Raw genomic sequence first — 24,679 nt, 5'->3', positions numbered from 1 at the left:
AACAAACAGATGTTAAATTCTAAAACAATTCTATGTTTTTGTCTTTGAGTTAAATAACCAATACTTCATCCCCCACCCCCTCCGCCCTCCCATCACCAACTAATTTTCTCCTTTTTTATTCTCTTCCCATGATGGAATCAACTCGTTCCAGGGAGCAGGTGCATGGGTGTCAACAGCCCTGCTGTATCTCACCCAGGGCCATAGTGCACAGGGAGCTCTTTTGAAGCTGCCATGGTTTCAATTAATATATATATATTTTTTTTAAACTCAAGTAGCAATCAGCCATGTTATGGTCACGTTACAAAAGGAACCTGCAATCCTCCATTTTGTCATTTGTTCCTGCAGTGCGCCAGTGTTCGATTCTGCCAAACCTATTGTGACATTGCAGGAGCCAGAGATTGCCAATCATTTCACCTGATCAAACTGGTCACCTGGAATCCACCAGACAGCCAACAGCGTGCTCTGTGTTTTTGCTAAACTGGTAAGTGTACAACACTTCATGTTTACAAAATGCTGTGACTGGCTCTTCTGTTAAAATATTGTTTTTGCTTGGTGGCCAGCAATGAAACTGTAAACTTCATTTTTTGTTGTTGAGGGGAATGTAATAAAAATAAAAATGCATGCAGTAAAACTACTTTAATTGGACCTCCAAGCATCTCTGTAACTCTGCAGATTTCAGGGCTGGAAAGACAAGAGGTCCCAGGACTCAACCGCGCAGCCTTCTGAGAGTTACAGCCAAGTGGTTGCACTCGGAGTTATTAGGCAACCATCAAATTATGAGTGGGGGTGGAAATTATGGGCCCAAGTTTCCACATGATTCGCACCTGATTTTTAGGAGCAACTGGTGGAGAACGGACTATTTTAGAAATCGCAATTCTCCACATTTTTTTTTCTGCAGTTCTAGTCAGGTAGAACAGTTCTAGTTTAGAACAGAATTTTTTCTTCAAAAGGGGGCGTGTCCGGCCACTGACGCCTGATTTGAAAGTTTCCACAGTGAAAATGTACTCCAAACTAAAGTAGAATGGCACCAGTGAAGATTTTTGTTGAACTGAAAAAACCTGTTCTACACATTAAAAAATCAGGCGCAGGTTACAAATTAGGCGTCCAGAACGAGGTGGGGGGGAGGGAACTCATTAAATTCGACAATAAATCCTTATTTATACTTCTACAAATATTATACAAATAAATCCAACCTGAATAAACATTTATAAGCCAAGAAAAGATTAAATAAACCATCTTCCTACCTGTGTGAAAGTGCTTCAGCCAGGGAGAATTCTGCAGCTGTTCGTGCCGCTGAGCGAGAGAGGGAGGGAGAGAGAGGAGAGAGGAGAGAGGGAGGGAGAGAGAGAGAGAGGGAGAAAGGGAGGGGAGGAGAGGGAGGGGAGGAGAGGGAGGGGAACAGGAGCGGGTGTCGGGTCGGGGGAGCGGGTGTCGGGGGGGGCGGGTCTCGGGTCTCGGTCGGGGCGGGGGGGAGCGGGTGTCGGGTCGGGGCGAGCGGGTCTCGGGGGGGGGAGCGGGTGTCGGGTCGGGTCTGGTCGGCGGGGGGGGGGGAGCGGGTGTCGGGTCGGGTCTGGTCGGCGGGGGGGGGGGGGGGGGGAGCGAGTGTCGGGTCTGGTCGGGCGGGGAGCAGGAGCTGGCCGTGGGAGGAGCCTCATTCACGCAGCCCCAGTGAGGCCATTCAGCCAGGGGCTGCGTGCTTCGGGCCCCTCCCACACAGTTCGGCGCCTAGAGCTACTGCACTTGCGTGCCGACTGTAGCGCGCATGTGCAGAGGTCCTGGCACTGCTTTTAGCGCAGGGACCTGGCTCCGCCCCCCCACAGCTCGTGCCGGCTGCGCCGAGTGCCACAGGACCTGTAAGTCGGTGGAGAATACCGAAGATTTTTTTAGGCGCCGTTTTAGGCGCGAAAAACGGGCGCCCAACTCGGAGGGGCGCCCGTTTTTTTTTCTTGTGGAAACTTGGGCCCATTAGATGCTGAGAGGTTGTTTCTCTTGGCTGGAGAGTCTAGAATTAGGGTGACATAATCTCACAATAAGGAGTTGGTCATTTAAGACTGAGATGAGGAAGAACTTAATTCACTCGGAGGGTTGTGGATTTGGAATTCTTTGCCCCAGAAGGCTGTGGATGCTTAGTCGTTGAGTATATGCAAGGCTGAGACAGATGGATTTTAGGACTCGAGGGGAATCGAGGGATATGGGGATCAGGCGGGAAAGTGGAATTGAGGTCGAAGATCAGCCGTATGGCTTTCTCCTGCCTCTATTTCTTATGTTCTTAAGAAAGAGATGGTTGTAAAGAAAAAATGTTTTCAGGGTTTTATGTCCTGTATCTGTTTGGGGGAGTTTATCTTGTAGGTAATGAGAGTGTGCTTGGCTTCGGCCCATTAATCCATGTTGCATGTTATGGTGATTTCATATTATATCTTAATATAATTGTTATCCCAAGTTACACCACCCTGGCCCAGTCCGTAATCACTGTACAAATAGTACCCTGCAAACACTTCAGTTATTCATGTGGATAGGTTTGAATATCCAATTACGGCTCAAATTAATTGCCAGACACAGAGATCCCCACTGACTACCAATGCTCTCACAAAGCACAAAGGGTCAACACAAATTACTCTTTAATGTGGAGTATTTGCCTCCTCACCTGTCAAGTCGGCTTACTAAGTCGCGGACTGTGGCAATGAGATTCTCATTATTTTGGGGGTTGGATAAAATAACACCATGTAGTTTCCTCATGTAGGAGTCAATCGTGTCCAGGGTGGGCGTCTCCCCAGAACCTATAAAAAAAAACAAATGGTAAACTTCTATTTACATGATTACAGCAGTATTAGAAACAATTTCATGTTTTTTTTTAACAACTGTTTCTGCCTCCCTCCTCCTGAAAGCGCCAGTTCCTCCCGGGATACCCCCTGGTACCGCGACCAAGCGAGGCTCATTCTTACTTTGTGAGCCTAGACAAGGAGTATTTGCAGAATATTCAACCATCCAAGCTTAAACTTAGCCAGCTTAACATCCTGTTTCCTTCCTCCTGACATTCACACATTCCCAGTGACAAAGTGAATGTGCATGAGATATCCGATGGGAATAGGACCTGGTTTTGCTGTAAGGCACTTTAAGGTTCACACCTGGAGGACAGCCACGGTGGTACTTGAGATACCCAAGGAACTGTATCCACACCTTCAAGGGAGGAAAGAATTGGAAATAAAAAATACTTCACCGGATAAAAGTGCCCTGCTAAGTCATGGCAAGATACGGGTTATGCTGTGTCCAAGAGATTTGTAAAATGGGTTATTATATCTGTACGTTAATTAGTATTAAGTACCAAGCAAGGAAACAGACTATATAGAACCTTTAAATTCTACAATTCTTGCCAAAATCACTCCTGATACAAAGCTGAAAAGCTGCCGTTAAGAAATCATTGGGTGAGAATCTGTTGGTGTGTCACTTTGCTGCTCCACTGGACAGTACATGCACCCCTTCTCCTTCAAAACTTCACCACACCATTTGGTAGAACATGGTCTTTACGAGCTACTTGCTGCCACCCTTGTTAACATCGGTAACACACACAACACCAAGTTTACTCTGACATGGCAGCAATCTACTGGCACTGATTATACCCTTTGAGTGTCCATTTTTAACTTTGAATGTGCAGATCCCCTGAGTCAGGGTTAGTCATCTTGTGGAACTCTGGCACCATTACAATACTCGATATCGAACATCCCATTCCCAGGGCAATTATTCCTGTGACTTTCAAAGTATAAAGAATCCTTAACAACCAAAATCAGATCATAGTTTCAATGCAATTCTAGCAAAACTGCCAAAGAATCTTGTAAAATGTTTTCAATAGATATTTCTAATTTATGGAAAGAACATCTAGCTCAATGACAACAGACAAAAGGTAAGCTTTGTTAACAAGCACCATTATCTATTTTTACCCGTTTTTTCTACTTCTTATTCTGAAGGTGTCTATTCTGATTGGGTTAGTTCCATGAGCAATAAATTTTTTTTGATATCTTGGCCAAGTGGCTATTCCACATGCGCATGCCGAGACAAGCGTGTCTGATCCCATCCTTGCCCAACATCCATATACAGGTACGATGTCCCGAAAACCGGAATTGTCCGAAAACCGGACATTTTTGAGGCGACCAAGTTGGCGACATCGGGCAGCGAGGGACGAGGAAACCCGTGAAAAAGAGCGCCGGAAATCGGCAAGGAGCAAAGCATCAGCGAGGTCCGAAACCCAGCACAGATTCGGCCCACGGCGAGGTCCGAAATCTGGCAAAACTCAAAATCCGGTACGGATTCAGTCACGAGGATTCCAGATTTCGTTGTTTATGCACTTTCCAGCAGGAGTCTCTAGTTGGCTTTCAGATTATTGATTTTCTTGTCCGAAATCCAGCAAAACCCAAAAATTGGCACGGATTCGGTCCCGAGGATTCCAGATTTCGTTGTATGTGCACTTTCCAGCAGGAGTCTCTAGTTGACAATCAGGAGGGACAACCTGTCTGACTTCCTTAACCTATCACTAGCACAGGGACGTAAGAACCAACTGTAGTATCACAATCTCTGCCCTGGAGATTGAAGCTGGAGACCTTGCCAGGTCTGTATGGCTTGGTCACTCCTGAGCTGTCAGATTAGACTGCTTATTTCACTAAAAATGTAACCGTGGTCTTCAATGAGTCATAGTACTGCAGCACCACCTTCATTCGTCAAGGAGGACATCCTCCGCACACTGCTGGAGTTCAGCTGACAACAGATCAGGCTGGGGAATCCACATAATGGATTTCACCCACTCCTATACAGAACATATAAACTGCATGTATACCAGAGCTTGTTTGTTTTGCCTCACTCCTTAGTGCGATCCTTTTTGTGACTCTTTTTGGTAGCAATCAGAGCATTCGTCATACAAAAGCGAAATACTGCGGATGCCAAAATCTGAAATTAAAACAGAAAATGCTGGAAATCTCAGCGGGTCAGGGTCAGAAGAGAAGCAGAGTTAACGTTTCAGGTCGATGACCCTTCGTCAGAACTGGCGAATGTTCGAAATGAACAAATTCTTAAGGAGCACTGAAAGGGGGAGGGGAGGAAAGAACAAAAGGGAAGGTCTGTGATTGGGTGGAAGACGGGAGAGATAAAAGGGATGATGGTAATGGCAGTAGTTAGAGAAAGATTAGATAGGGTGTGAATGGCAGGATAATTACCAGCTGCCATGGGAGACAAAGAAAGAAAAAATACATCAGAGCAAAATGTGGGCAGAGGTTAAGGTCTGATATTGTTGAACTCGATGTTGAGTCTAGAAGGCTGTAAAGTGCCTAAACAAAAGATGAGGTGCTGTTCCTCGAACTTGTGTTGAGCATCCTTCATCCCGGATCGTTGCTTGTTACCACGTTTATTTCCTATTTTGGAAAAAGTCTGACTTGGAAATGTTTTCACTTTTCCATCTTAAAAGTCCACTGTCCTAAATCCACAAAAGATTGAGGTACCTGGCAGTGGTACCGTGGCAAAACTGGAGGTCAGTGCCTGCCGCAGGGTGTCTAAGTGCTGCTGAAGGACAACGTTCCTGTTTCGTTCTTGCATCACATCAATCTCTAGCTTCTCGACCGCCGTTTTCATGCTCTCCACATGTTTCTGCAAGGCTGCATTTCGTTCTTCATACTCAATATTGGATTTCCTCAGCTGACGGAGCTCCCTTTCCCGAGCTGCAATTCAAAGAAAAACACAACTGATTCAACTTTAAACTGGAGATACAAACTACTGGGCACCACAAGAAAGAAAGCAACGAAAACTAGCAGATCTCCCATGAGTGTTTAAAATAAACAGCAGTAGTTATACTCTGAATTGAAATTGGCTTGGCATTGTGGTAGAGCAGAGGGACTTCGGAGTGCAGGTTCAAAGAACAAAAAAGCTAATAGGACTCTAGGTTTCATCTCAAGAGGGATAGAAAACAAAAGCCAAGCTATAATGATGAGCATATATAAAACCTCAGTTAGAGTACTGTGTGCAGTATTGGGAAGGATATTGAGGCTTCAGAGAGGGTGCAATGCAGAATCTCGCGGATTCTGCCTGATATGAAGAAATATTTGAACAATTGGGTATTTTTTTTTGTAGAAGTGTATAAAATTATGGACGATAGAAGCAAACTGCTTCTACTGATTGAGGGGTTAAGAATGAGGGGACAGATACAAGATTAAACACGAGTTACTAAGAACTGAGGGAAGGAGAAACATCTTCACAGAGAGTTGTGAGGTTGTGGAATTCACTCCCAGGGTTAGTGGTTGAGGCAGAAACGGTCAACAGTCAAGATTATATTAGATAGGTCGATGAAGGGATACGGGAACAGGGTGGGTAACTGTGATTAGAACTATTCGCTCGCTGACGCGGACTGGCTGGGCCGAATGGGCTCTATCAATGCTTTAACATTGATGTATATCTATGTGACTCTTTGATGTTATTTTCCTTGTTGTTGAATGATCAGCGCTACAATATTTACAGTGGCTCTTCATACCTTTGCTGTGGTCTAAAAATTCCTCAGAGAAAATAGGAATGTCCAACACAGATCGATCCTTCAGCTCACCCTGCTTCTGTAAAAAATATATAGAATCATCCATTTATTATAATTCTGGAAAAAGCTACTGATCTTCCCTCCTATTCATGTTATCAAGAGTCTAACAATGTTGTCACAGAAGCCAAATTAAACAGCTTTCTGCAAAAATACATCGGAACAAATTCCACAGGTTCTCCTGTAAAGATATTTGCCATATTTTTTCTGAGACAATTTATTTTCTCTCTCCCTCGCCTCTCCCCACCACATACTGGTACAGGAGGGCCATTCTGGAGACCTCCTCCCAGGTTCTGCTCATGTTGCTCAGCAATAGGCTACCAGGAAGTATGCAAGACTGGCCTGCATACTGCTCAGGAAGTCCTTGACATCCCATTTGCTATTCTCCCACAAGTCAGGAACATTGCTGGAGACACAAATAGGGCTCCAATGATCTGCACAGTCGCTCCCACTGGCTTTCGGGGGTTTGCTTTTCTTTCACTGCATCTCGCGGTGCAGGTACATTTTATTTTTGTGTCCCACAGACTATTTACAAGACCAGAAGAACACAAACAGGAATATAAACACTGTTTTAGAATTTTAGAATTGAGACAAATCAAAAATCTATTTGAAAAAGACTTGCATTTCTATAGCACCTTTCACAACCTCGGGATGTCCCAAAGCACTTTACAGCCAATGAAATACTTTTTGAAGTGTAGACACTGTTGTAATGTGGGAAACACGGCAGCCAATTTGCGCACAGCAAGCTCCCACAGACAGAAAGGTGATAGTGACCAGAGTGTTTTTTTTGTGGAGTTGGTCGAGGAATAAATATTGGCCTGGACACTGAAGATAACTCCCCCTGCTCTTCTTTTTTATGTCCACCTGAGAGAGCAGTCAGGGCCTCGGTTTAACATCGCATCCGAAATACATCTCCAACAGTGCAACACTCTTTTAGTACAGTACTGGGAGTGCCAGCCTAGATTTTTGTGCCCAAGTCCCAGGAGTGGGACTTGAACCCACAACCTTCTGACTCAGGGGCGAGAGTGCTGCCCACTGAGCCATGGCAAAGATAAGGGAGATACGGATTTGACTGGATAGACAGAGTGTGTTTTTTCAAGCATTCTCCTCTCACCAAAATAATTTTCCTACAGTAGACTGTCTCCAGCAGTTTAGTTAAAAGCAGCACAAATGATGGCTGTCAGCAAGTTGTCAGAACAACTAGACAGTCAGCTCCAATAACAAAAACTTTTATATTTAAACATCAACCTAGATGAAAGGGTGGGTGAGTGATCTGCTCCCAATCTGTGCTGCCAAAATTCTGTCACCTTGCCCTGATACGCTGCAGCTAATGTTCATGTTCTCAAAGGCTGCCCGAGCTAAGGCCAGTTCCAGATCCACGAAGAGAGTCTTTGATCTATGTAAATGGTCAGGGAAGAGGTGTCAAGGAGGCACCCATCCAGAGAGGGGAAAAAAACAGAGGGCAAACCACCACAGGCTATTTTTGTACGCACTCGAACAGATGGTTACAGAATGAACTGACAAGGGTTTGGAAGCAGGTTATTGTTTCCTAGGCTTCCCCTTGCCGCTATAAAGCTGTTCGGCAGACGTGACTTCTAAAAGAGGCAGCGAGAGAGAAACATTTTTCAACTGGAGGCAACAAGGCCCGACAAGAAACTGACCAATCGTTTCCCCCTCACCCTTTGGTTGGTGCCAATTTTCTCCTATCCAGCAGGAACTGAATCGTGCTGCAGTACGCTTCCAGTCGCCAGTAGCCCTTTGTTACTTTGACCAATTGGCCGTTGAGAGTGGGCTGGTAGGCTATTTGACCATGGAGGGCATGGCAGCTCAACCGGATTCAGTCCTTAGCCAATATTTGCTTTCCAGCCGCAGTCAGTGATAGTGATCAGAAGCGGAATTCACGGCTGATTTTTTTTAACCCCCAGGGGAACAGAGGTAATTGTTGTACACCCACTCCTGCCCTAGCTTTTAAAAAAAAGTGTGTTTACAGGATGTGGGCATCGCTGGCAAGGCCAGAATTTATTGCTCATCCTTAATTGCCCTCAAGAAGGTGGTGGCGAACCACTGCATTCCTTGTGGTGAAGGTGCTCCCACAGTGATGTTAGGGAGGGAGTTCCAGGATTGTGACCCAGTGACAATGAAAGAACAGCAATATATTTCCAAGTCAGGATGGTGTGTAACTTGGAGGGGAACTTGGAGGTGATGGTGTTCCCATGCGCCTGTTGCCCATGTCCTTCTAGGTGGTAGGGGCCGCAGGTTTGTGAGGTGCTGCCGAAGCAGCCTTTGAGAGTTGTTGCAGTGCATCTTGTAGACGGTACACACTGCAGACACTGTGTGCCAGTGGTGGAGGGAGTGAATGTTGAAGGTGGTGGTTAGGGTGCCAATCAAGCGGGCTGCTTTGTCCTGGATGGTGTCCTGCATGAAATCAGCTAACTAAGCACAGCCTGGGAATGGAACCTAGGAATTTCCCAGTGTGTGTGTGGCTCAACTACTCACTGGATACAAGTTTACTGAATCACCAGGGAAACTACCAGACAAAACGCCTTGAACGAGCCCCATCCACTGTTTTCAGAGCTGGTTGCCAGGAGCAGAGTTGTTGTCTTGTAGGAGTTCAGTTTGGGGCCCCTATATTTCACTAGTCAATGATACTAAATAATCACTCCAGAGACTTGTGCACAAAGATCTAAGCTGAATCTCCAGTGCAGTACTGGGGGAGCGCTGCACTGTCGGAGGTGCCGGCCTTCAGATGAGACGTTAAACCGAGGCCCCGTCTGCTCTCTCAGATTGACGTAAAAGATCCCGTGGCACTATTTCGAAGAAGAGTAGGGGGATTTCTCCTTGGTGTCCTGGCCAATATTTATCCCTCAATGAACATCACTAAAAACAGATCTGATCATTAACAAATTGCTGTGTGAGGGAGCTTGCTGTGCACAAATTGGCTGCCACGTTTCCTATATTACAGCAGTGACTACACTTCCAAAAGTACTTCATTGGTTGTAAAGCGTTTTGGGATGTCCTGAGGTCATGAAAGGCGCTATATAAATGCAAGTCTTTGTTTCTAAAGACTTAATCTGGTGTCAAATCCTTACACGTGTGATCGTTAAAAGGTATGTTTGCAATAGGTAATATAAAATAGTTGTCAAAATGATCATGGATGAGCTATTACCATTGTGCAGGTGACCTATCATTGAGATCACTCGGGGCTGCGTGTAATTGTACGGGTTGCATGGTTCTAATGCCACCCCTGCTGGTTAAGCGTCTACTGATAAAGCTAGCCTTGACCCAAGTGCAAAATACAAGAAATGTGCATGTGTAATCTATGGGGAATGAGTGGGTCTGTGAAATAACTGGTTCATGTAAAGACATTCCAGTCTGTAAATTGGCACTATTCCTTACTTCTGCAACATCAGTTCTGGCAAACAGCAACATTCAATGAACTTCAGTCCAGAATATCATTCCAAGATTTCATTAAAATGCACAGAAAGCAATTCCTGTTGCTTATTTCATGGAAATAGCACATCCCTCGGTGGAGATGCTGTCATTTACAAGTTGGTGAAAGTTAATCTATCAATCCACAGGGCTTTCTTCGAACCACTATCCACAGCATTCTGGGAAACGCAGATCCTGCTTCTGCTCCGTTGTGCAAACATTTTCTTCTAAATTGAGGCAAATTCAGCTATTGGTAAACACGCACAAGTCATTTGTACATGTCACTATTTGTCAAACTTCCAAAGTTAAAAAAAAATTGGCGACAACTTCCGCGTTTTCTCAATGTTGAATTTCCATCTCCCACCTGCCCCAGAGATTCTTCGTCCACCAGCTGGAACTGTGCAGGAGGGGGCTACAGCATCCTCCGCAACATGCCCCTGGAATATAACTCTTCACCAAACCCTGCTACTTAAAAGACTTCAGTGGAAGGATCCAGTAAGCCACTGCGTCTGTTCCTACAATTGTTACCAATGTTCCCTGTAATTTTTTTGGGGGGTGTGCACGATCCCTTTAACAGGCTGCGCGGCCATTCAACTTGTCGCGCGTGCACGGTTTCTTGCACTGAAAAGCCGGTGAGCAGCCTGCGTGGGACCTCCAGTCCGCTGTGTAGCCACGCACCTCGGCAGAAACGTTTTTTTTTGAGTGCGCTGCTGGAAATTTTGAAAAAGTAAACGGACACACAAAATATACTTAAATAATGAAATCCATGTTTTTCTGATTTACTTCTCTGCTTATGGTGTGAAGGCTTTCCTTTATCAATTAACTTTTTAACAATCGTAAGGAAACATTAAAATAGAAGCCATGACAACACCCATCATCACTCCCCTGCCCATTTGGTTTTGGGGGAAAGGTGGCAGTCTCAACCACTCCACATGGGCCAATACTAATGAATATTCGGTTACTACATTATTGTCGAGCAACTCCTTCTGATTTAAGAAACTGCAGTATTTATGTCAAACCACTACCTCAATCGTAAGTGCTTGTTCAGGTGTGTAGACAGTCAAATGAGCAATGTTACTAACACTTCTTGATTCACTCATGACTCAAGCTTGAAATTTAAAGACTAAATTCCGGGCTTGAATTAGTACCATTAAATAAACGTGTATAGGAAGTGGGGGATGTGCAAGTGGCTAGAGTTGGAGGGGTGCAGAGTCCATGGAGAATTATAAGGCTGGAGGAGGTCACAGAGATAGTGAGGGACAAATCCATGGAGGAATTTGAACACGAGGATGAGCCTTTTAAATTCGAGGCGTTAGTGGACCTGGGGATAATGTAAGCCAGCGAACAATGATGATGAGTGAGCGGAACTTGGTGCAAGTTAGGATACAGGCAGCAGAGTTTTGGATGAGCTCGTCAAAAAAGGGTGGAAAATGGGTGAGCTGGCCAGGAAAGCACCGGAATGGTAGAGTCTGGGGATAACAAAAACATGGATGAAGGTTTCAGCAATAGATGGGAATGAGGTAGGGACGGAGATGCAGTATTAAGGCTCTATCCTGATCACAACTGTGCTGTTAAGGTGCATGTATTGAGCCCAGACAAGGCATCTCCCCAAAGCGAAAGAAAAATAAAACCCGACAGAGATCCCGTGTGTTTGAACGATGAAAGCACTGGTCAGTGTAGTCCTAAACCATGAAGGCTAGGATTGATTCCCGGTTTCTAGCTCGAGCAATGCACTTCTTTGACAGCACCTCCCAAACCTACGACCTCTACCACCTTGAAGGACAAGGGCAGCAGGCGCATGGGGATACGACCACCTCCAAGTTCCCCTCCAAGCCACACACACACAGAAATATATCGCCGTTCCTTCATCGTCGCTGGGTCATAATCCTGGAACTCCCTCCCTAACAGCACTGTGGGAGCAGCTTCACCACACGGACTGCAGCGGTTCAAGGCGGCGTCTCACCACAACTTTCTCGAGGGCAATAAATGCCAGCCTTGCCAGCGACGCCCACATCCTATGAATGAATTTAAAACAATGCTAGCAGCACCGCAGTTGGCTTCAGCATCCCTGGGCTAGGAAGACCAACCAGGATTTCTGCATCCATTTGGCATACATTAACTCCAGCTGGAAAGCACGCAGTGTGTGGATGTCGGGTGAAATAAGGATTGGTCCTGGCTGTGATGCCCTCTGCAGTCGAATGACCTGTCAGCACTTGTCCTCTGAGCTCGCGAATGAAGGATGGCCAATTGGGTATGGTACTGGAAGAATGCTGCTGTCTGTGGATCTGTACCCCAGTGCCTTCAGTAGAAGCAGCCAGCAACAAGTACTGCTGTCATGGCCAGTTGTAGAACTCCCGCCCCCAAGTTGGGCACTGGCATGTGGCTCATTGAGTTCAATTACAATAAGGCCAATCCATTCTGTTTTCCAGTTGTTTTATATATATACATATATATTCATTGTTTCTTAGCTGCTGTGCTGGTAAAAGTAATAGATTAGCAATCCTACCTCAGTAACAAGAATGTTATTGGCTCGGGATCCTTCATCTAAAGGACAGGGGAGATATAAAAAAAAGATACCATTTCATGTGTGTTAGTTATAGAATCATAGATTAGTACAGCACAGGAGGCCATTTGGCCCATTGAGTCTGCGCTGGATCTTTTGAAGAGCAATCCAGTCAGTCCCATTCTTTCCCCGCATCCCTGCCATTTTTTCCCTTTCAAGTATTTATCCAATTCCCTTTTGAAGCCTACTGTTGAATCTTTATCCACCACCCTATCAAGCAGTGCATTCCAAATCTTAACCACTCGTGTAAAATATTATTTCCTCGAGTCGTCCCTGGTGCTTTTGCCAATCACCTGAAATCTGTTCCTTTCGTTATCGACCTGTCAGCCACTAGAAACAGTTTCTCTTATATTTCCTCTTATCTAAATCCTTCATGATTTTAAACACCTCTATCAAATACACTCATCGCCATCACTACTCTAAGGAGAACAACCTCAGCTACTCTAGTCCCTGCACATAACTGTAACCCCTCATCCCTGGAACTATTCGAGTAAATCCTCTTCTGGTCCCTCTCCAAAGCCTTCACATCCTTCCGAAAGTGCGGTGCCCAAAGCTGGACATAATACTCCAGCCGGGGCCGAATTGGTGTTTTATAAAGGTTTAGCATAACTTCCTGGCTTTGGTACTCTTATGCCTCTACCTATAAAGCCCAGAATCCCATATGCTTTATTAATTGCTTTGTTAACCTGTCCTGTCTTGGAGAAATCAACCCACTTACAATACTATACTTCAATCTCCATTTGGTCACTGGTTTAAATCAGAGAACAACATGAATACAGCAGCATCTTTGGGTTAATTTTATCCTTCTCCCCTGAACACTGATGATGTTGATTCTCTGAGCCTGATCTTTATATTCTGGGACGCAGCCAATTGAGGGAGAGTTGTATCTGCAGTTGGCTGCTCTCCCTTCACGTAAAAATGTCTTCACATTGCCATTTGCAGAGGGCTGGGATGAGGAGACTCAACAAAGGAAGGGATTAAAAACCAGAGTTTCAGATTTTACAGGAGCTAATTGTGCCCATTATGAAACTGCTGACAATATTTCAGTTAACCGCAAGCCTCCCGATTTTTACCTTGGCTATGCCCTTTTGTGTGCCGTTTGTCATCTGCCTTCTGACTGAACCGTTTGTAAGCCTCAGTCTGTTGGTACTGCTCCAGCTCCTTCATGTAACGCTCTTTGTCTCTCTCCGCCTCGTCTAAATAATGCTGGACAGACAGAACAGACTGATTAGAAAGAGAAAGGGTCAGAGGGACGCGGTACATTCGGAATGTACAGGGATGGTGCCAAGCAGAGAACACAAACTACTGATCAAGTATTCACCTAGCTAGCAACTTCACAGGGCTGACAGACAAATTGGATATTCACAGGGACACACTGTGATTAAGGATATATGCACTCAGTGCACTCGCAGCAATCAGTGCTTGGTCCATGCATGATTTCTACAAGAGTGTGATTCCAGCAAAGAATGATAATGAACTAAATCAATTCCCTAGTCACTTCCATTACCACAGACGGCTTAACTGTTAAATGCAAGCGGCAGGCCAGCTTGGGTGTGCAGTGCGTCCTTGTACCACCAAGTTACCTGCAGATAGATGATTCCTACAAGGAGGTCTTGATTTAATTCCAACCACTACAAAGAACAAGTTAACCCGTGTCTTTCTTCTCACTCCTCACCACCCTTGAAGCTTTCAAAACCCCAGTTTGATATCATCCAATTGTGGCTTTTCAATTTATCTCATCATCTTACTCTTGATGCTGTCCCCCAATATGTGTCTGGCTCCTTACTCATGGTCCTCAAATGATTTTTTTTTGGGCAGGGGGGACGACACAACTTCTGGGATTCATGAAAACATCTGATAGTCAACTCAACCACCCCTACTGCACAAAGATTAGCCTGGCTTACAATGAGAATTTACCATGTCGGGGAAATCAGGTCGACCGATTTGCTTCCCACCGACATGTGGCACATGACACCGTTCCACCAATGAATTATATCTTCAGGCCACCCATCCCACCTGTTCACGCAAGCTCTAGCGATCATGTCACATCCAAGCTCCGGCTCTGCGAGTAACCATTGAGAGATTGTATCCATATTGGGAGTTCAGAGCCCAGCCATCATTACACTCGGTGCCCAACCCACCCTCTCAGTACCTGCTTATCATCCGCAGGCAGTTTACTCCACTCGTTTCCCAACATTCTGGTGATTTCGGAGAAGGGGACATCCGGCCGCTGTGCCCGAAGCTGTTCCCGGCGCTCGTTGAGGAATCTCACGTAGCCAGTGAGTGGGGCTTTCGGAGCATTGCTGTCCTTGGTGGCTTTTTTCCTTTTCCTTCCTTTGGGCCAGCCCCCTTTCTTGGCGATTTTCTGCTTAACAATACAAAGCAAGTCTGTTTTACAATGTCAGAAACTGAACAGCGCTGACAGAAGGTGCCCGGCGAGGGATCCCTGTTGCAGTGGAAGCGATGAACACTACATACAACATTACGAGCTGTAGTCCAACACCCCCACCCCACCAAAAAAGAAACCAACCCATGTGCATCTTGGGGAGTGCAGCATTGTCGGAGGTGCCGTCTAACAAAAAGATTATCTGGTCATTATCACATTGCTGTTTGTGGGAGCTTGCTGTGCGCAAATTGTCTGTTGCGTTTCCTACATTACAACAGTGACTACACTCCAAAAGTACTTCATTGGCTGTAAAGCACTTTGAGACGTCTGGTGGTCGTGAAAGGCACTATATAAATGCAAGGCTTTCTTTCTTTCAGACACGACTCGTTCTTCACCAGCTGGATCACCCCTACTTGTATATTCACTTTCCCAGCTTGTTGTTCCATTCAGAACGGCAGCTTAACCTACTTCAAACCTACTGTGACCACAGCAAGATTACTGTAAGCTGGAATGAACCAAACCAACCTCGTATGCAAAGACGATGCGGATTAAACATTTTCATCATCAGTGCAGTCACAAAGCTCGATTACCCAGCTCATTTTCTGAGCTAACTACAGATATTTATCACAAGGGCCGAATGGCCGACTCCTGCTCCAATTTCTCATGTTCTTACATCATACAGAATAGGAAGTCTCAAATTCAATTCCCCGTCTGTGCAGAGTTCGCTACATATAGCCTCGGCTTGCTCGGCCTGAGGGGGTTGGAGAACCAGGGTTCCCATTCCTAATTGCTATGTACCGACCGTTCTGGAAATGCTGAGCGAGGAGGGTCTTGGGCTCAGCTGTGACATCACCCATTGCTCAATCGCATACCATTTACACTGCCATATGGAGAATGACCAATTGGGCAAAGCACTGGAAGGCAGCTGTGGCATGTGAAAGGAGCCACTGCCTTTAAAGAATGGAAATTCCTATCCTTATTTTCAAAATCCCTCAATGACCTCACCCCTTCCTATCTCTGTAATCTCCTCCAGCCCCACAAACCCACCACCCCCCACCCCCACCCGAGATGTCTGCGCTCCTCTTAATTCTACCCTCTTCAGCATCTCTGATTATAATTGCTCCACCATTAGTGGCCATGTCTTCAGTTGCCCAGGCTCCAAGCTCTGGAACTCCCTGCCTAAACCTCTCCGCCTCTCTTTTTTCCTTCAAAACACTCCTTAAAAAATAACTCTTTGATGAAGCTTTTGGTCACCTGTGCTAATTTTTACTTATGTGGCTCGGTGTCAATTTTTTATCGCATCATACTCCTGGGATGTTTCACGACATTAAAGGCGTTATGTAAATACAAGTTGTTGTTATTGAAATAACTGCAGTATGTAACGTTTTAATAGATAGTGAGTCTTGGTATGCATATATAAACCCAATCTATGGCCAAAATATAATAAATTTTTCGGATGTTTTACTGTATGTTCCCCACAGGGAGGAGGTTTCATCTCCTACAGAAAGTGTGAGTTATACACTTTTGCACCTGTTCCTGAAATGATATTTGAAATTTTCCCAATCTTATTCTAACCACAGAGAAGACTATCATGTTACGCATAATAATGTTAGCAGGCAGAAAATATATTACCTTGTCTCTAGACATAAAAGATAAGCAGGGTGGAAAAACATGAGGTCATCAGTGTGATTTTTTAACACAAAGACATGCACTGTACCAAACAAAAGGCTTACAGTGCACAATACTTGAAACGTTCATCGCTGCTCTTGACTGCATGGAACACACAATGAATTTGTGACCTTTTTTTGCTGTGAATTTTGTGTTCGTCAATGTAAAGGACATCAGTGTTGGGGAACAGAACAATACCCATTTCAGGCACGCAGTGTCAGCATCAAGTACTCACAGGTCAGGTGAAGCACAGTTAGACACAGAGTAATGTGCCTGAGCTCCAATCTGATTGTAGCAGTGTGGCATTTTTCCTGTATCGCACACCAAACAGCCTTTGGCCTCTCGGAGAAGAGATTATTAATTTCGTGCCAAACTAGGGAGAGCTGGCTTGAGACTTTCTGAACTAATTTCACTTAGGATCCATGCAGCCGGGAGACAGAGACTTTTGTCCCACCAGTCTGGGTTGGATTTCAACACATGTCTCAGCGCCCAGCTCATTTTATGATTCATTCCTCAAATAACTCACTTGAGTCACAGGGACACAAGTTCTCCATTCAGTTAAGCCAGTGGCAATTCACTGACCTAGGGAGGGGGAAAGATTTGAAAGCAAATAAGAACATAAAAAATAGAAGCAGGAACAGGCCAAGTGTATAAATCACAAGTCAGGACTTTCTGTAGGAGATGAAACCTCCTCCCTGTGGGGAACATACAGTAAAACATCCGAAAAATTAATTATATTTTGGCCATAGTTTGGGTTTATATATGCATACCAAGATTCACTATCTATCAAAAGTTAGATACTGCAGTTATTTCAACAACAACTTATATTTATATAGCGCCTTTAATTTAGTGAAACATCCCAAGGCACTTCACAGGAGCAGGCCATATAGCCCTTTGAGCCTGATCTGACATTCATTAAGATCATGGCTGATCCTCAACTCCACCTTCCCACACTAACCCCATATCCCTTGGTTCCCTTCGTATCCAAAAACCTATAGATCTCTGCCTCGAATATACTCACGACTGAACATCCACGGCCCTGTGGGGTAGAGAATTCCAAAGATTCACAATCGACTGAGTGAAGAAATTTCTCATCTCAATCCTAAATGGCCGAGCCCTTATCCTGAGACTATGACTTGTAGTTATAGACTCCCCAGCCAGGAGAAACATCCTCCCAGCATCTATCCTGTCAAGCCCCTCAAGATTCAGTAGCACACCTAGCTGCCAACTTAAAAGCTACTTATCCCCTCTTGTTTAGGAAATTGTGGAGGAATGCTAGAGATCAGGAGAAAAATTAGCTCCCCAGATTACAGGGTAAATACGGCACATGGTAGCGAGCCATACAGTCCAGAAGGTTGCAGGTCTGATTCCTGGTCTGTGAGGTAGCTGATTTTAACCCACTCCTAATAGTTATGTAGTAACTTCAGGAGAGAATGTTCGAACATTTTAGGAAAGAAAATTCTGTGACAAATCTAATAGGATTTAAAAACCTTCACTATTTCTTGCTCAAAACTTGAAATATATCACTGAAATGAACCATTTTACAGAATTAAAGCTTTACATCTCGCCACAACTTCCATGAATCTCACATTTAACCACAATGAAATGGACAATTAGTTGGTAAATGGAGTGCATGTATACAGATCCCTGAAGTTAGCAGGACAGGTAGATAAGGTGGTGAAGAAGGCATATGGGATACTTTCCTTTATTAGCTGATGCACAGAATATAAGAGCAGGGAGGTTATGCTTGAACTGTATAAAACACTAGTTAAGCCACAGCTAGAATACCATGTGCAGTTCTGGCCACCACATTACAGGAAGGATGTGATTACACTAGAGAGGGTACAGAGGAGATTTACGAAGATGTTGCCAGGACTGGATAATTTTAGCTATGAGGAAAGATTGGATAGGCTGGGGTTGTTTTCTTTGGAATAGAGGAGGCTGAGGGGAGATTTAATTGAGGTGTATAAAATTATGAGGAGCCTAGATAGAGTAGATAGGAAGGACGTATTTCCCTTAGCAGAGGGGTCAACAACCAGGGGGTATAAATTTAATATAATTGGTAGAAGAATGAGAGGGGAGTTGAGGAGAACTTTTTTCACCCAGAGGGCTGTGGGGGTCTGGAACTCACTGCCTGAAAGGGTGGTAGAGGCAGAAACCCTCACCACATTTAAAAAGTACTTGGATGTGCATCGTAACCTGCAGGGCTACGGACCAAGAGCTGGAAAGTGGGATTAGGCTGGATAGCTCTTTTTCGACTGGCACAAACACAATGAACTTCCACTCCATTTCCGCTGGTTTTCTCGGCGGTACTGCTCGTTTTCGGCAGAAAACCACCCGGCAAGAATTTCCACTCCATTTCACAAGAGTTCTGCCGGCGATTTCGAAATACCACTGGGGAGCAGACCGCCGACGGGCACTGCCGAAAAAAAACGCTACTGCCCAAGTTTGGGCTCAGCAGTGGCCCATAGGTAAGAACGAAAATCAGCCGGGGCTGGGCGGTACGTAAGTGCCCCTACAAAGAAAAGTAAGTTAAAGTGTTTTTTATAATTCTTTTACAGCGATTAAGTTAAAAAGGGTCTTGAGAATGTTTTCTGATTTTTTATTTCTTGGAAATTTTTTTTTTTTATGTTTTCCCCCGTCGGTCTAAATTTGAGTAACTACCGCCCATTTTGATTAAGAACCGCCCAATTTGCCCAGGATTGCATTTAACCGCCGAGAATCTACGTGTAAGATCCATTTTCTCGCCGGGCAGTATTTTTTCCTTTTTTAGTGCAATTTTTCACCAGCGTTAATTTAAGAATCTTAGCGATCTTTTGGGCGACAATCCGATGGTGGCGGATTTTATGGAAATTGTAGCCCAATGGGCCAAATGGCCTCCTCTTTGCCATAAATTTCTGTGATTCTATGAAATGCACTGGCTGGTCTAATAGCGAGGTACACTAAAACCGTGGCAGCCCATTAGCTTGCTAGTCTGTATTGAGTTAGCTGATTTCAGGCAGAGCAGTAATGAGGATACTACTAATGGCCATGGTGTACTGGATAAAGGCCTAGCTCTGTCAAGCCCGTATGGTGGCTGATGTGCAACGGTTACCACATGTTAAAAAAATCCACGCACAGGCATCTTCCATCCCCTCAATTGGAGTTCAGGACTGGAATATTGGGTCCTTCATTGAAACATTTGTGAACTCTTGTGGAAGCGAGTCATCCTGGTTCGAGGGACCGCCTATGATGATGATGATGGTGTACCCAGGGAACAGAAGGAAGACAAAAACAGCCTGGGGTTCTGCACTGTCCGGCCACTTCTGCTGGGGAGTGTGCTTGTGCAGACATCAGGTCATGACTGAAACATGGCGACTTGGGGGAGGTGCAAAACGACAGATGGCACTGTTGGAACCATAATCTAAGTATGAGGTGGAATTTCAGGGAGGGGGAAGAAAACTGGAGGAAAGAAAATAATAAAAAAAGAAAACTGAGAAAATGGTCCAGTTAATAACCCATTGTTGGTGTGTGGTTTTCCTAGAATACTGAGTTAATCTATTAGGCTGCTTAGACCGGTTTTGTCATGCTCGTTATCCACACACCTTTAACCTGCCCCCTTCCGTAATCTTCCTTATTATTTTTATTTCCATTTCATGTTTACCTCTTTCAATTCTTTAATTAAGCTCTGGTAAATGGCATCAAAAACTTAACTTCAATTAGGACAAACAAACCGACTGGGTTCCTGCACCTGATCACTGTCCAGTCGGAGAGTGCGCTCTCCAGGTCTCGACTGAAACATTAATTGTCAGAGAGATGTGAATTTTCTGTGAGAAAAAACCCAACTAGAGCTGCTTGTGCCCGAGAATACAATGCTTTTACTGTGTGATCTTTAGCAACTAAGCGATAAACACAGATGGTTTCCACACTCACCTCCTCCTCACTTCTTTGCTCATTGCTGTCTGCTGCCTGGGGGGACTCATTCTGCAATAACTGCACCTGGGACAGATCCTCCACAAACTCTGGATTGTTCAGAGACTGAGAGACCCCTGAACTGTATGAGCCCTCCGGGCCTGAAAATCTGCATTAAAAGGAAAAAGTTTTAAAGTTTGTTGTGCAAAGATGATTCAGTACAGTACAGAACACTGATGTTTCAAGGCCTGTTTAACGTATTAGCACAAATATACTACAGCAAGAACGGCACGCAAGTCAATCTGTTTCTCATGCAATACCCTTAGTTTCCCATCTCAAATTGTTCCCACCATCACCACCAGTGAGAGGTCTGTAACCACCATGACATCACCCTAGTATTAAGTACATCAAATGGTGGTTTTTGCAGTTCACAGTGGCACAGTATAAACATGTCACATACCCACCAGTAGCCTTTACTGAAATCCTAGAAAATTTCAGATACCGGTACCCACTTACCCTTCACTAAAATTCAACGGTAACACTATTGTGCGTGCGTGCGCACACAACACACACGTCTGTCTTTTTTTTCCAGGTCAATGACCATCATGAATTTGCTGTTACAAATATCTAAACGTTGTGGCTTTGCTGCACCCAGCTGTGCTTCATCAGCATTTTGATAAATCAACTGCTTCTGCACAAAGTAGAAACTGTTTGATATGAGCAGAACAGGTTGAGAGAAGAGTTGATAGAAGTGTTCAAAATCATGAGGGGTCTTGACAGAATAGATCGAGAGAAACTGTTCCCACTGGCGGAAGGATCAAGGACCAGAGGACACACAGATTTAAGGTGGTTGGCAGAAGAACCAAAGGCGACATGACAAAAGACAGTAATACGCAGCGAGTGGTTAGGATCTGGAATGCACTGTCAGAGAGGGTGGTGGAGGCTGACTCAATTGTGGCTTTCAAAAGGGAATTGGATAAATACCTGCCAGAAATAATTTTTCAGAGCTACAGGGAAAGGGCGGGGGGAATGGGACTAGCTGAGGTGCTCTTGCAGAGAGCTGGCATGGGCTCGACAGGCCAATTGGCCTCCTTCTGTGCTGTAACCGTTCTATGATTATAGAATGCATTTCAGGCAGGCGCTTTCCCTGATGGCATAGGGCATTGGAGGATCGACAGGAGCCACTACAAGTTTGGCGTAATACCCTCCAACTAATAACAGTCTTATAAAATATATACTGCCAAAGTCTATTAATTTGATAAATTATTTTTCTTCTACTTACATAAGAACATAACATAAGAAATAGGAGCAGGAGTCGGTCATTTGGCCCCTCGAGCCTGCTCCGCCATTCAATAAAGTCACGGCTGATCTGATTCTGGCCTAAACTCCACTTCCCCGCCCGCTCCCCATAACTCTTGACTCCCTTATCGTTCAAAAATCTGTCTATCTCCACTTTAAATATATTCAATGACCCAGCCTCCACAGCTCTCTGGGGCAGAGAATTCAAAAGATTCACGACCCTCAGATAAGAAATTCCTCCTCATCTCCGTTTTAAATGGACGACTCCTTATTCTGAAACTATGCCCCCAGTTCTAGATTCCAGCACAGTCAATCACATTTTATTACTATGTCCACTTAGTCTGTGAAAAACATCCAGCACTTCAATGATAGATTTTGCCCCTTCAGATTTGGATTGCGACTGGAAAGATGTTTTCAACTTTATAACACTAAGGTGAAGTACCGTTGGTTACAGGTCAATCATTGGTAGTGTGATGATCTGCAGGTGTCGCACAACATTAGAGAATATTAGTTTAAGTCCAATTTTTTCTATAGTGCATTCGTACCAATACACTAAATAAATCCAGTGACGGTACTGAATCTATTCGAGTAAAGCATTTGGATATGTTACCTTTTAATAGGAATTAAGGTTCATTCAGTGAAGACTTCCCATCTATTCTACCTGTCCCTTACAATATCGCTATTCACAGTTGAACACTGATGTTTACAAATGCTGTGTGCATTGTATGTGTGCACTATTCGCAATGCATGCGGTTCACTGGGCTTCAATAAACACAGTCTTTGGTCTGAGACTTCCACAACATCTTCAATGATCAAAAAATAATAGTCTAATACATTTGTAGCAATTACAACTGTAGACTAAAAAGAATGAGGTATCAAACTTTTGGCAAAAACATCAACATGTGTAAAATGTCAGAGAATAAGATCACCTTTGTAGAAATAGGTACATTTAAAAAGCGAGAACCTGTGGCATCATTCCAAGCCCGCAGCTCGTACAGCAATTACAGTAGTTTATATAACACAGTATCCATAATGCCAGGCACACCCCAGGGACATGGAAGAATTTTTTTTTAATGCACTGTTTCTGATTTTTTTATCCTGCTTCTGAATGCGAGCTACCACGCACATGTTGAGCAAGGACAGGATTAGTTTTTGTGATGCTCCCACGTCAAATAGCCCACTAATGCTGCTTGTCTAGGCTGTCTCATGGGGAATGGCCAATTGGGTAAGGCCCTGAGAGTGGTGTGTTGGGGCAGGAGGAAACTGTATGTACAATTACTTCTTCACCCCCAACTCCCTCTTATTTAAAAAAAAAAATTCTCGTCAATTTTCTTCCCTTGTGTTCCAACTCCTTGCTGGGGTACTGTTCCATTGACAACAGGCACTCACTAATACGTCACCCAAGTCGCTATTGTTGCTCTGTGAGCTTGGCAGTGGCCGTCGGGGGGCTGTGGGGAGCAACTCAGCTGAAGCTGATCTTCATCCTCACTCAACAATCAGTGGATAGTGAGGAGATTTTTGCCCTCCATGTATCAGCAGCACTGATCAACTGTAGCCAACAGCTAACTCAGACGTAAATGGGCTTAGTTGTGAGGCCCTCCACAGTTGAGCAGCCTGCCACCACACGTGCGGTACAGGTTCACACATAAAGAATGGCCATTTGGACAAGGTAATGGGGGAATGCCAACATCTGCCGAACTATACTGCAGCTACAGTCATGATCTACAGGAGAACAAATGACAAAAGAAAGCAGGCAGCATTTATCGAATTACCTTCCAAACTCTGCCGTCCTCTCAGGTGAAGATTAATTAACTGCAGTGCAATATTACAGTGCCTTTTGGCAAGAGTCTATATAACATACCCTGCATCGACTGTCAGATCGGCGCTCTCCTTTGATACGTCATCATCAGCAAAAAGAAGGGGTAATGCTGTGTTTGATACGAGTCCATCCATCATTCTAAGAGGAAAAGAATATGTTTTAGGTTTTTTTTTCGGAAAAAAAATTGTACGTCCATTCGCGACTGCATAGATGCAATCTTTTTTGGGGGCAATTAATAATCCTATTGATTGTTTCAAACAATTCATTATTCCATTAAGTTAAAATAAAGTATTGCTTCAAATGCCAAACAGTTTGGTTGTCATTTTTGTGCCATTCACAGATCAGTGAAAAGTTTTAATCTATGTTTCAGCATTTCTGTCATCACAACTGTTAGTCAGCAGTCTTCAGTTGATAATCTAAAAGATGGAATCCGGTCTGCATAAAATGCTGTAACTGTGCCAGTATTATCTGGCTCAACAAGCACATTTGGAAATTACTAACTGCTAGTCCAGGATCAAACATTTCGACTGGTCAGGTATTTTGTAACTAATAAGTGAGCATTTATTGGCATTACAAATGACTGGGAAACATTTTATAAGTTCAGCTGCTGTTCACTCTTCATTCTGAAACTCATTCATATTCATGTTAATCCACTTAAATTCAGAAGTGCAGTGAAAGACCATCTCTTTAATTTCAGCAAGTCTTACTGCTGGCGTAAATAACTGCAGGATGAACAAGTTTGACGCCCTGAATTGACTGCTATTCTGGGCAGGAGAGTTAATAAAAACGCCACCAGACAGAAACACCCAGCAGGGAACCATTACCTTACAGGAACATCTCTCCATGCAGCCGAGATATGAACCATACTTAACTGATGTCGCAGGTGAAGAAATAATGTGGTACCCCGGACAGCTAATAGAATTCAAGACACTGGAACACTACTGAACTATGACCATAGCAATTGAGAGTACCAAGATTATTTTTTTTAATATAAATTTAGGTCAGGATTACAAAAGTGACCATTTCCAAGAATAGTCACAATAATGTTGCATGGCACATGGGTCG

The 24,679-nt window shown here is 44.3% G+C and overlaps 1 protein-coding gene across 5 annotated transcripts in view; it reads right to left on the bottom strand.

The window, feature by feature from the left end:
• The window catches only part of hmg20a (high mobility group 20A), a 58,527-nt gene that overhangs the window by 3,229 nt on the left and 30,619 nt on the right, over window positions 1-24,679 (bottom strand). For 2 of the 5 annotated variants that reach the window (XM_070865000.1, XM_070865001.1), the window contains exons 2-9: window positions 23,657-23,752; window positions 20,518-20,665; window positions 14,704-14,919; window positions 13,625-13,757; window positions 12,495-12,532; window positions 6,506-6,581; window positions 5,484-5,699; window positions 2,645-2,777 (exon numbers count right to left, since the gene is read on the bottom strand). In XM_070865000.1, the coding sequence (XP_070721101.1) occupies window positions 2,645-2,777; window positions 5,484-5,699; window positions 6,506-6,581; window positions 12,495-12,532; window positions 13,625-13,757; window positions 14,704-14,919; window positions 20,518-20,665; window positions 23,657-23,751 (1,055 nt within the window). In that variant the 5' untranslated portion in view covers window position 23,752. Of the gene's footprint in view, window positions 1-2,640; window positions 2,778-5,483; window positions 5,700-6,505; window positions 6,582-12,494; window positions 12,533-13,624; window positions 13,758-14,703; window positions 14,920-20,517; window positions 20,666-23,656; window positions 23,753-24,679 lie in introns of those variants that run through there. The other 3 variants (XM_070865003.1, XM_070865002.1, XM_070865004.1) reach the window with 3 other exon arrangements.

Source organism: Pristiophorus japonicus, chromosome 21 (genome assembly GCF_044704955.1).
Source record: "Pristiophorus japonicus isolate sPriJap1 chromosome 21, sPriJap1.hap1, whole genome shotgun sequence".
NCBI lineage: Eukaryota > Metazoa > Chordata > Chondrichthyes > Pristiophoridae > Pristiophorus > Pristiophorus japonicus.
The sequence above is the reverse complement of the archived record's forward strand: the minus strand, read 5'-3'. Positions and strand labels throughout refer to the sequence as shown.